Below are 13,488 nucleotides of genomic sequence, written 5' to 3' on the forward strand. Positions count from 1 at the left end.
CAGCCATATTTTTGTGATCCTGTTCAAACCCCTACAGGGTTACAATTGGGCGAAATCTCTGGATCAGTTATGTGTATCATATATATATTTGGCTAACAGCTCCCATTCTATGAAAATTGGGACAATGGTGATTTGTGATAGGCTTTAAAGTAAACTTACAGGCTGGGAGATCTGCTCGTCAATCCATTCTCATCTGGGAAGAAGATGGGGAAGGAACTCTGGACACCATTAAATCTCCATCAGAGCTGCAGTCACTTTTTAGACTGCTAGACCTGCTCCCCTGCCCACTATCACAGAGAACCTGCAAGTCCTGCTTTCTCTGCCCAGTAATAGAGACAGCCTGTGAGTCCTGCCTTCCCTGTTCAGTAATAGACAGCCTGTGAGTCCTGCCTTCCCTGTTCAGTAATAGACAGCCTGTGAGTCCTGCCTTTCCTGTTCAGTAATAGACAGCCTGTGAGTCCTGCCTTCCCTGTTCAGTAATAGACAGCCTGTGAGTCCTGCCTTCCCTGTTCAGTAATAGACAGCCTGTGAGTCCTGCCTTCCCTGTTCAGTAATAGACAGCCTGTGAGTCCTGCCTTCCCTGTTCAGTAATAGAGAGAGCCTGTGAGTCCTGCCTTCCCTGTTCAGTACTAGAGACAGCCTGTGAGTCCTGCCTTCCCCGCCCAGTAACAGAGAGCTGTAGGGTATAGAAAAAAACAAAAAAACACAGGGCAACGGCTAATAGGTAGAAATATGGTCACTTTATTGAGGTTACGTGTTTCAACACATTACAGGTGATGATATACACAGATACAAATGGGAGGGATATGAAGTCAAAGGTCATGAATAAGTTCATGAATATGACCTATGATATCATTTCCTTCCCATTTTTATCTGTGTATATATACAGTGGGTACGGAAAGTATTCAGACCCCTTTACATTTTTCACTCTTTGTTTCATTGCAGCCATTTGGTAAATGCTAAAAATTTCATTTTTTTCTCATTAAAGTACACTCTGCACCCCATCTTGACTGAGAAAACAGAAATGTAGAAATTTTTGCAAATTTATTAAAAAAGAAAAACTGAAATATCACATGGTCATAAGTATTCAGACCCTTTGCTCAGTATTGAGTAGAAGCACCTTTTGAGCTAGTACAGTCATGAGTCTTCTTGGGACTGATGCAACAAGTTTTTCACACTGGATTTGGGGATCCTCTGCCATTCTTCCTTGCAGATCCTCTCCAATTGGGGTTCTTCTTTACCTCTCTCACCAAGGCTCTTCTCCCACAATTGCTCAGTTTGGCTGGACGGCTAGGTCTAGAAAGACTTTTGGTGGTCCCAAACTTCTTCCATTTAAGGATTATGGAGGCCACTGTGTTCTTAGGAACCTTGAGTAATGCAGAAATTCTTTTGTAACCTTGGCCAGATCTGTGCCTTGCCACAATTCTGTCTCTGAGCTCCTTGGGCAGTTCCTTTGAGCTCATGATTCTCATTTGGTCTGACATGCACTGTGAGCTGTGAGGTCTTATATAGACAGGTGTGTGCCTTTCCAAATCAAGTCCTATCAGTTTAATTGAACACAGCTGGACTCCAATGAAGGAGCAGAACCATCTCAAGGAGGATCATAAGGAAATGGACAGAATGTGACTTAAATATGAGTGTCTGAGCAAAGGGTCTGAATACTTATGACCATGTGATATTTCAGTTTTTCTTTTTTAATAAATTTGAAAAAATGTCTACATTTCTGTTTTTTTCAGTCAAGATGGGGTGCAGAGTGTACATTAATGAACATTTATAGAATTTACCAAATGGCTCCAATGAAACAGAGTGAACAATGTAAAGGGGTCTAAATACTTTCCATACCCACTGTAGATACTGTATATATGTATATATATATATATATATATATATATATATATATACATACAGTACAGACCAAAAGTTTGGACACACCTTCTCATTTAAAGATTTTTCTGTATTTTCATGACTATGAATATTGTACATTCACACTGAAGGCATCAAAACTATGAATTAACACATGTGGAATTATATACTTAACAAAAAAGTGTGAAACAACTGAAAATATGTCTTATATTCTAGGTTCTTCAAAGTAGCCACCTTTTGCTTTGATGACTGCTTTGCACACTCTTGGTATTCTCTTGATGAGCTTCAAGAGGTAATCACCGGAAATGGTCTTCCAACAATCTTGAATGAGTTCCCAGAGATGCTTAGCACTTGTTGGCCCTTTTGCCTTCACTCTGCGGTCCAGCTCACCCTAAACCATCTTGATTGGGTTCAGGTCTGGTGACTGTGGAGGCCAGGTCATCTGGCGTAGCACCCCATCACTCTCCTCCTTGGTCAAATAGCCCTTACACAGTCTGGAGGTGTGTTTGGGGTCATTGTCCTGTTGAAAAATAAATGATGGTCCAACTAAACGCAAACCGGATGGAATAGCATGCCGCTGCAAGATGCTGTGGTAGCCATGCTGGTTCAGTATGCCTTCAATTTTGAATAAATCCCCAACAGTGTCACCAGCAAAGCACCCCCACACCATCACACCTCCTCCTCCCTGCTTCACGGTGGGAACCAGGCATGTAGAGTCCATCCGTTCACCTTTTCTGCGTTGCACAAAGACACGGTGGTTGGAACCAAAGATCTCAAATTTGGACTCATCAGACCAAAGCACAGATTTCCACTGGTCTAATGTCCATTCCTTGTGTTCTTTAGCCCAGACAAGTCTCTTCTGCTTGTTGCCTGTCCTTAGCAGTGGTTTCCTAGCAGCTATTTTACCATGAAGGCCTGCTGCACAAAGTCTCCTCTTAACAGTTGTTGAAGAGATGTGTCTGCTGCTAGAACTCTGTGTGGCATTGACCTGGTCTCTAATCTGAGCTGCTGTTAACCTGCGATTTCTGAGGCTGGTAACTCGGATAAACTTATCCTCAGAAGCAGAGGTGACTCTTGGTCTTCCTTTCCTGGGGCGGTCATCATGTGAGCCAGTTTCTTTGTAGCGCTTGATGGTTTTTGCAACTACACTTGGGAACGCTTTCAAAGTTTGCCCAATTTTTCGGACTGACTGACCTTCATTTCTTAAAGTAATGATGGCCACTCGTTTTTCTTTACTTAGCGGCTTTTTTCTTGCCATAATACAAATTCTAACAGTCTATTCAGTAGGACTATCAGCTGTGTATCCACCAGACTTCTGCACAACACAACTGATGGTCCCAACCCCATTTATAAGGCAAGAAATCCCACTTATAAAACCTGACAGGGCACACCTGTGAAGTGAAAACCATTTCCGGTGACTACCTCTTGAAGCTCATCAAGAGAATGCCAAGAGTGTGCAAAGCAGTCATCAAAGCAAAAGGTGGCTACTTTGAAGAACCTAGAATATAAGACATATTTCCAGTTGTTTCACACTTTTTTGTTAAGTATATAATTCCACATGTGTTAATTCATAGTTTTGATGCCTTCAGTGTGAATGTACAATTTTCAAAGTCATAAAAATGCAGAAAAATCTTTAAATGAGAAGGTGTGTCCAAACTTTTGGTCTGTACTGTATATATACACTGTATGTGTCTGAACCTCTTCATTCATATGACCTGATGAAGGCACCTGGACGGTGCTGAAGTACAGTACATAGCCTCAATAAAGTGACTGTACCTCTACTTACCCGCTGTCATTTTTTCTAGCAGCGCCAAGTGGTTCCTTGTTTTTTTTCTACACTCTGCAACACTTCTTGCAGTTGCCATTGTGCATAACCGGCACAAGGAGGAGCAGCAGCTGATCCACTCTTTACAAGTTCTGGGACAGAGTTGTACCTCATTTTGCTAAGGTGAGCAGTTCCGCTTACTCTGAGTCAATATATTTACCCCAAACCTCTACACTATAGATCATGGATTGTTTGTCTTTTTCTTTAAGATTCGCTAACAGAGAGAGCCTGTGAGTCCTGCTTTCTCCGCCCACTAACAGACTGTGAGCCTTGATTTTTCTGCCCACTAACAGAGAGACTGTGAGTTGTGATTTACCCACCTTCCAATAGCGAGAGCCTGCAAGTCGTGCTTTCCCCAATGACAGCCTGTGAGTCCATCTTTCCCCACCCACTAACAGAGAGCCTGTGAGTCCTAATTTCCCTAATCACTAAGAGAGACCCTGCAAGTTATGCTTTCCCTGCCTACTAACTGAGAGAGCCTGTGAGTCCTGCTTTCTCTGCCTACTAACAGAGATAACATGGGAGTCCTGCTTTCCATGCCTACTAACAGAGAGAGCTTGCAAGTCGTGCTTTCCCCGATGAGAGCCTGTGAGTCCTTTTTACCTCGCCCACTAACAGAGAGAACCTGAGAGTCCTACTTTCCTCATCCACTAACAGAGATAGCCTGTGAGTCCTGCTTTCTCCATGAGAGCTTGTGAGTCCTGATTTCCCAGCCTACTAACAGAGAGAGCCTGTAAGTCCTGCTTTGTAAGTCCTGCTCTCCACACCCTCTAACAGAGAGAGCCTGTGAGTCCTGCTTTGTAAGTCCTGCTCTCCACGCCCTCTAACAGAGAGAGCCTGTGAGTCCTGCTTTGTAAGTCCTGCTCTCCCCGCCCTCTAACAGAGAGAGCCTGTGAGTCCTGCTTTGTAAGTCTTGCTCTCCACGCCCTCTAACAGAGAGAGCCTGTGAGTCCTGCTTTGTAAGTCCTGCTCTCCACGCCCTCTAATAGAGAGAGCCTGTGAGTCCCGCTTTCCTTGCCCAATAAGAGGGATGGACAGCTCTTAATCTTATTAAGAAAGGCTGTAAATCACTCAAAGTGAGGGGGGGGGCAGGACTCACCAGATTTCTATAGGAGCAGTGACAGAATTTAAACAGTTATTTTACATGGAAATACTCTTTATCCATAAACTCAGAATATCCTGTAGTGCACTTTACTGCCTCTCGATACAAGACCAGACCAAGTGGCTTTAAAAGTAGTTATTCTATGCAGACAACCCCTGTGCATATGATTGATTTTGGCATACAGATGCCATAGAAGGGGCTCTCCTCTCATAATTCCTCCCTTGAGACAGAGCAGAGAGCTGCTGCTAATAATGTCTATGAGGCTGGAAGATCAACTTGGAGGGAAAGTGGATATAAATCCGTGCTGCCAGAGGTCCAAAATACAATGGGAGACCAAGATTGTTTGGATGCGGTTTTAATTTGCCAACGCATTTTGAGGTATTCATACCTCTTCATCAGGACAAACCACAATGGTGGACGTGTTTCGAGGTATTCATACCTCTTCATCAGGACAAACCACGATGGTGGACACGTTGTGAAGTATTCATACTTCTTCATCAGGACAAACCACAATGGTGGACGCATTTCAAGGTATTCATACCTCTTCATCAGGACAAACCACAATGCGGTTTGTCCTGATGAAGAGGTATGAATACCTCAAAATGCTTGGTCAAATAAAAACCGCATCCAAATAGTCTTGGTCTCCCATCGTATATTGGGCCTCTGGCAGTGCAAATATATATTCACTTTTCCTCCCTAATATGGGGCACACAAGTACCTGGTAATTTCATGTTTACCTGGCATTAGGGCCATTGTTTGATGCCATAGTAGAAGGAATTTTGGACAGTTGTTTGCCAGATTAATGGACGATCAGTGCATGTCATCACAGCAATGTCCCGGATATTAGCGTCATAATAGAGAGATATTTCTTACCTCTTGTATTTTAATATTTTCTTTGTCTATCGGACACTGAGGAATTTCATACTTCTCTCTGCAAAGAGGGATGAGGGAATATTTGTCAGCCACAATTGTATTTATACTTGAAGATTCTTATAAACATTCTGTATATTAAGTCCCAGTGAACCAGTCGGATCAGATATGCTCCATACAACCTGAGCACCATTATAATCTATGCTGCTGTTCACATGTCCAGGTTTTTTATTCTGTTCCTTGCTACATATGAGATTTATTTTATATAGGCGATACATCTAGGAGATTAAACGTACAAATCCCGGAGCATACTAAGGATTCCAATAATCCAGAAGCAGGTAACCCCTCTATTGTAGCCGAGCACTTTAACAGTCCCTTTTGTGGACCTTATAAGAATGTCCTTTCATGGTATTGAAAGGGTCAATAGACTCCTCTGTAGCAGTATTTGGAGGCGTGAATTACTTAATAGAGACGCATTTTGGATTCACCAAAAGGTCTTAATCATAGGTCAGGTTTAATTGTTCATTATTGAACATTTTGTCTAATGTTTTTTGAGGCTTTTAATTATATCTAATTATGCATACCTAGAACCAAGGTGTATTCAGCCAATGGGACTTTGTCTGCTTGAGAGATGTATCACTAATCGCTATGCAGGATTTGGCTAAGATCCGAGGAGGTCAAAATGGTGTTGCCTGATACTTTATGTCTGTAATCCATGTTCACATTTTGAAATTATACTGCATGTTTTTAGCCACTGTTACTTTAGAGTTTTGAGTGCTGACTCTATTTTTTGGGCTTCATATATGTGAACATTGAATATTGTGACACAGTCACTGGTATGATATATGAGGGGAGGTATGTGTCACGCAGGTTGCTAGCCTGTGTGAACTGAAACCAATAAACTTTCTGCCAGCATGTTATATGCTGGGGTTTAACTCTTTTAAAGGGTGTGGTTTTATGAGAATGACATAGAGATGGGAGGGAAGTTATTCCCTATTCGTCCTGTTTTTTTTTCTCTGTTGTTGTTTGGAGAGGCAAGGTCTCCAGACTGGGAGAACTTCAGCTCAGGACGGAGCTGAAGGCTGGAACTACAACCTGTGTGTGCGAATCCCATACACATATGAACTCTACTATCGTTTTATTCTTTTGTTTTGCCGTTTTGCCAGTAAGGCTGTGTTTATTTTGCTGGAGTGCAGAGCTTTATGCTCTTTAATAAAGCCTGCAGAGAAAACCCGGGTTCCTGAATCTACTTCCGGAAGTGGCTGAGCGAGTCATCTTGCCACAGTTGGTGGAGAATGCGTGCAAGATTACAGGAACACATGTACCTGCCACAGAGACCGAAGGATGTCATGGGTGAAGGCCGCCAGCCAGCCAGAGAAATTCGGCAGCCAGCCAGAGAAGTCCGGCAGCATGGGAACTCATTAAGCACCTGGTGCAGAGCCAACAACAGAGCCAGCAGCAGCACTAGGAGACGACCAAACTGTTGCTTCAACAGATCCAATAGCAGTAAAAGACGCAGCAGCAGTACCAGCAGGAGCAGCAACAGCAGATACAGCTTATGGCGGATGCCATCCAGGGCAGGGCCAGGGCTGACTGATGATTCCCAAGTCAGGAAGGCGGTAAGACGGGCCATGCAGAAGATGACCCCGGGGGATGATGTTGAAGCTTTTCTGACAGTCTTTGAAAGGGTGGCTGATCGGGAGAGACTTCCACCAGAACAGTGTGCAGAGGTTCTGGCACCATATTTGTCGGGTGAACCCCAAAAGGCATATTACGACTTGGCACTGCAGGATGCCAAGGAATACGCCAAGCTAAAGACAGAGATCTTGGCACGCCTGGGAGTGAATATGGCAGTGAGATCCCAACGAGTCCACCACTGGGCGTACGCCAGCGACAAACCCCCTCGCTCGCAGATGTTTGACCTACTGCATCTCGTTCAGAAGTGGTTGCAACCAGAGTCCTCCAGTCTGGCCCAGATGGTCGAGCAGGTGGTCATTGATAGATTGGTGCACTCCCTTCCAAAGTCGGTACGGACCTAGGTTGCCCAGGGCGATCCCCAAAATGCAGATGACTTCATCGGCCTGGTAGAGAGGTACCAAGTGGTTGAGAAATCCCTTGGGAAACCGGATATAGTCACTTCTCCGTACTGGGATACCCAAAAGGGGGCGGGGGTTCACCACAGAAAGGGTTTAGAGCCACCACTGGGGGGCGTCCCACTCCCACTGAAGGTGCCACAATTACTGTTGTTAAAAATATCGTTTGTTGGCGGTATCACAACCCTGGACACGTAGCCGCCAGGTGTCATATGTCCCCTGAGCCCATGGACTGCAGCCTAGGCAGACGGGTCTCCCGTTATGCTTATCCAGCCTGCAGTGTGGACTGTCGACCCGGCGAGGGGCCGCAGGCGTGTGCCGTATCCGTGAATGGGGTAAAAGTGCTTGGACTGTTGGACTCTGGTTACCTTAATCAGAGCTACCCTTCCCCACCAATTGACCCCTTCCAAATCTGTGGGCATTCGGTGCATCCATGGAGACGCCAAGGACTATCCTGTGGCCACAGTGACAGTGGGAACAGACTGTGGTGCCCAGTCCCACGAGGTTGGGATGGTTTATGACTAAGGTTGAGCGAGTATGATCTGTTCCGAGTATGCTCGGGCCGAGCTCCGAGTATTTACAGCTGCTCGGTGATATGGTTGAATCGCTCCCGTGTGCGGTTGAATTGCTCCCGTGTGCATGATCTGCAACTGTTTGACAGCTTAATTACATGTGAGGAATGTGTAAGGAATAGACATTCCTCACATGTAATAAAGCTGTCAAACAGCTGCAAATCATGCACACGGGAGCGATTTAACCATATCACCGAGCAGCTGTAAATACTCGGAGCTCGGCCCGAGCCTACTCGGCGAAAGAGTTAATAGAACATACTTGCTCAACACTATTAAGGACCTGATACATCCCGTCATACTGGGCCGTGATTTTTCTTTATTTTGGGACTTGTGAGGAAAGGGAACTGGACTAAGTAGCGTGGGCAAAAGCCAGGTCCCTGGAGAAGAACCCCCGATGAAGCCTCAAGTGGATGAGTTCCCACTGTGCGTCCTTGCCGGCGATGAAGGAGAGACGGTGACCGAGGAGGCCGACCTCCCTGACTTAGAGATGTCCGGAGAAAACTTTGGGACTGCTCAAGTTCAGGACCCGACCTTAAAGAGGGTGCTTGACCAGGTTACTGTATGTAATGGGGTTGCCCAAGAGACGGGGGCCAATACCAGGTTCCCCCACTTTGCAGTTCAGGGGGAGTTGCTATATTGGGTGGCTAAACTAAGGGGTGGTGAGACAGTGGAACAGCTGTTAGTGCCAGGGCTATACAGAAGGAGGGTACTGGATATGGCCCATTCACATGTTCTGGGGGGGACACCTAGGAATCGAGAAAACTGAGGATAGGGTTTTAAGAAGATTTTATTGGCCTGGGCATTACCAAGAAATTCTCAACTATTGTAGGTCCTGCCTCACCTGCCAAATAACCGCTTCCTCTCCTCACTTCCGTAGTCCATTAGTGCCACTGCCGGTGATAAAGATCCCCTTTGAAAGGATTGCTATGGACCTAGTAGGGCCCTTAGTCAAGTCAGCCTGAGGCCACCAATATATTCTGGTGATCATGGACTATGCGGCCCGGTATCCAGAAACGGTACCGCTAAGAAATTCATCAAGTAAATGCATAGCCAGGGAACTTGTCCACATCTTTGCCAGGACTGGCCTGCCGAAGTAAATCCTGATGGAACAAGGAACCCCATTCATGAGCAAGGTGATGAAGGAGCTGTGTAAAGTGCGTCAAATTACCCAGCTGCGAACATCCGTTTACCATCTGCAGACCGATGACATAGTGGAGTGCTCTAATAAGACCCTGAAAGCGATGCTCAAAAAGGTCATCGAGAAGGATGGTCGAGACTGGGACTACCTGCTTCCGTTTATACTTTTTTCCTTCAGGGAAGTTCCCCAAGTCTCCACTGGCTTCTCCCTGTTTGAGCCCCTGTATTATGGACAACATCCGCGAGGGCTCCTGGATATCGCTAAAGAAACCTGGGAAGCCGAGATTACGTCACACAGGAGCATCGTTGAACATGTCGTCCAGATGCAGGAAAGAATAGCAAAAGTGATGCCGATCGTGAAAGCGCATTCCATCAAGGTGCAGGAAGTCCAGGCAAGGGCCTATAACCGATCGGCGAGGCTGAGGCAGTTCCAGCCCGGGGACCGTGTTTTGGTGCTAATCCCTACAGTTGAGACCAAGTTCCTGGCCAAATGGCAAGGTCCGTACGAGGTGGTGGAGAAAGTCAGCGAAGTTAATTATAAAGTCCACCAGCCTGGCCGAAGGAAGCCGCACCAAGTATACCATGTGAACTTGCTCAAGCCGTGGCGGGATCGGGAACCGGTGGAAGAGGTCACTAGAGCAGAGACTATTGCTGGCCCAGAAGCAACAGTGTCGAGAACTACTACAGTGAAATCAGGAGTTGTTCTCAGAGTTGCCGGGGCATACTCAGGTGGTAGAGCATAACGTGGTGACAGAGCCACATGTAAGAGTGAATCTGAAGGCGTACCGGATTCCAGAAGCCCGCAGGGAGGTGTTCTTCGATGAGGTGAAGAGGATGCTAGACCTTGGGGTGATAGAGGAGTCAAAGAGTGGGTGGTCGAGCCCAATCGTCCTCGTGCCAAAACCAAATGGAGAGTGGAGGTTTTGTAATGACTACCGCCGGCTGAATGGGGCGTCCAAGTGTGACGCGTAACTGATGCCCCGCGTCGACGAACTCATCGAGAGGCTTGGACCGGCAAGGTACATCAACACTGCTGACCTGACTAAGGGCTACTGGCAGATCCCCATGTCCCAGACGGCCAAGGAGAAGATGGCTTTCTCAACACTTGATGGGTGCTTTCAATACACTCGCATGCCGTTTGGAATACAGGGGGCCCAGCCACCTTCCAGAGGGCTATGGATCGGATCCTAGCCCCACATAAGAAGTATGCCGCAGCCTTCCTTGACGACATTGTAGTCTTTAGCCCAGACAGGGCTATTCATCTACCTAAAATACAGGCCGTTCTGAATGCTCTAAGGAAGGCGGGATTTACAATAAATCCAAAAAAATGCGCTGTTGGAAAAGAGGAGGCCAAGTAATTGGGCTATGTCATCGGGAGAGGCAAAATAAAGCCACAAGTCAACAAAGTGGAGGCAATCCAGACCTGGCCACAACTGCTCTCCAAGAAGAAAGTAAGAGCGTTCCTGGGAATGGTGGAATATTACCGGTGGTTTATCCCAAATTTTGCTACGATGGCCGTGCCACTGACGGATCTCCTAAAAAGCACCAGGTCAACCATGGTGAAGTGGACGGAGGAAACAGAGACCGCGTTTCGACTGTTGAAGTCAGCACTGTGTAACAGCCGGTCCTGGTAGCACTAGACTTTAAGAAAGAGTTCGTGGTCCAGACAGATGCTTCAGAGGTTGGTCTAGGAGCCGTACTCTCTCAAGAGATAAATAGGGAAGAACATCCCATTCTCTATCTGAGCCGGAAGCTTTCCTTCTGTGAGAAAAACTACGCAATAGTAGAAAAGGAGTGTTTAGCCATAAAGTGGGCCGTAGATACACTAAGATACTACCTACTAGGCTGGAAGTTTAAGTTGGTGTCAGACCATGCCTAGTTAAAATGGTTGAGGGAAAAGAGGTGTAAAAATGCTAGGGTAACTAGATGGTTCCTAGCTCTTCAGGACCTCAACTTTCACGAAGAGCATAGGCCCAGGAAGTTACACGGGAATGCTGATGCCCTCTCTAGAATTCCCTGTCTGGTATGGGAAGGTTCCCAAACCCCCGGCTTTGAGCAGAGGGGGGGGGGGGGGGGGAATATGTGACAGAGTCACTGGTATGATATATGAGGGGAGGTATGTGTCAAAACCAATAAACTTTCTGCCAGCATGTTATATGCTGGGGGTTAACTCTTTTAAAGGGTGTGGTTTTATGGGAATGACATAGAGATGGGAGGGAAGTCATTCCCCATACTTCCACCTCAGGGTGTGGCTGAGCAAGTTTAAATGTTAATTCCTGTTTTTTTTTCTTCCCTGTTTTGGTTTGGAGAGGCAAGGTCTCCAGACTGGGAGAGCTTCAGCTCAGGACAGAGCTGAAGGCTGGGACTACAACCTGTGTGGGTGAATCCCATACGCATATGGACTCTGCTATTGTTTATTCTTTTGTTTTGTTATTTTGCCAGAAAGGCTGTGTTTATTTTGCTTGGGTGCAGGGCTTTATGCCATTTAATAAAGCCTGCAGATAAAACCCAGGTTCCTGAGTGTAATTCCGGAAGCGGCCGAGCGAGTCGTCTTGCAACAATATATTAATTCTGAATTGCATTACTGCTATACAGACTGTTCTTTTTTTTTTTTTAATATATAATTTTTATTAACTTTTTCAAAAAGAAACAAGACATACCATAGATTAAGGTGATAATCAGATACCTGTTCGAAGACAGGGTATAAAGAGATAGTCTATATATGTAATCGTCTTATCCTGTCTGTCTGTCTGTCTTTCTGTCTGTCTGTCCAGGAAATCCCGCGTCGCTGATTGGTCCGGCCGCGGCCAATCAGCGACGCGGGATTTCAGAAAAAGATGGCGCCCGTTAGCAGCTCATCTGCCGGACGGAAGTCAGCGGCGATGCAGCCGGGACATGAGCGGCGCTAGCCGCTCATCTCCCCGCTGCTGGCAGCACAAGTACCCCGACGGGCGGCACCGCTGACCTCCATGCGGCTACCGTCGGGAGATCAGCGGCTTGGGCCGCTGATCTCCCGCCGGCAAGTGTGAAGGGAGGGACGGCGCCGCTGCCCGGTCATCAGTAATACGGGTCGCTGATTGGTCAATCAGCGAGATTGGCGCCAAATTTAAACAACGCTCTGCTGATTGGTCGTGGCCGCTAGCCGCGACCAATCAGCGAGATTGGCGCCAAATTTAAACACCGCTCTGCTGATTGGTCGCGGACGACCGCGACCAATCAGCGAGATTGGCGCCAAATTTAAACAACACTCTGCTGATTGGTCGCGACCGCCGGCTGCGACCAATCTGCATTATTGGCGCCAAATTTAAACACCGCTCTGCTGATTGGTCGCGACGGCCGGCCGCGACCAATCAGCGATATTGGCGCCAAATTTAAACACCGTTTTGCTGATTGGCGCAAAATTTAAACAACGCTCTGCTGATTGGTCGCGGCTGCCGGACGACCGCGACCAATCAGCGAGATTGGCGCCAAATTTAAACAACGCTCTGCTGATTGGTCACGGCCGCCAGCCGCGACCAATCAGCGAGATTGGCGCCAAATTTAAACAACACTCTGCTGATTGGTCGCGACCGCCGGCTGCGACCAATCTGCATTATTGGCGCCAAATTTAAACACCGCTCTGCTGATTGGTCGCGACGGCCGGCCGCGACCAATCAGCGATATTGGCGCCAAATTTAAACACCGTTTTGCTGATTGGCGCAAAATTTAAACAACGCTCTGCTGATTGGTCGCGGCTGCCGGACGACCGCGACCAATCAGCGAGATTGGCGCCAAATTTAAACAACGCTCTGCTGATTGGTCGCGGCTGGCGGCCGTGACCAATCAGCGAGATTGGCGCCAAATTTAAACAACGCTCTGCTGATTGGACGTGGCCGCTAGCCGCGACCAATCAGCGAGATTGGCGCCAAATTTAAACACCGCTCTGCCGATTGGTCGCGGCCGCCGGCCGACTGCGACCAATCAGCGAGATTGGCGCCAAATTTAAACAACACTCTGCTGATTGGTCGCGACCGCCGGCTGCGACCA

The 13,488-nt window shown here is 46.9% G+C and overlaps 1 protein-coding gene across 1 annotated transcript in view; it reads right to left on the minus strand.

Annotated features, from left to right (window-relative positions):
- Positions 1-13,488, minus strand: part of TRAF5 (TNF receptor associated factor 5) — a 73,299-nt gene that overhangs the window by 14,780 nt on the left and 45,031 nt on the right. The window contains exon 3 of the mRNA XM_073671990.1: positions 5,664-5,721. Within this exon, the coding sequence (XP_073528091.1) occupies positions 5,664-5,721 (58 nt within the window). The remainder of the gene's footprint in view (positions 1-5,663; positions 5,722-13,488) is intronic.

This window comes from Phyllobates terribilis, unplaced genomic scaffold, assembly GCF_046119375.1.
Source record: "Phyllobates terribilis strain yellow unplaced genomic scaffold, ASM4611937v1 Scaffold_3__8_contigs__length_932513732, whole genome shotgun sequence".
NCBI classification, from domain to species: Eukaryota; Metazoa; Chordata; class Amphibia; order Anura; family Dendrobatidae; genus Phyllobates; species Phyllobates terribilis.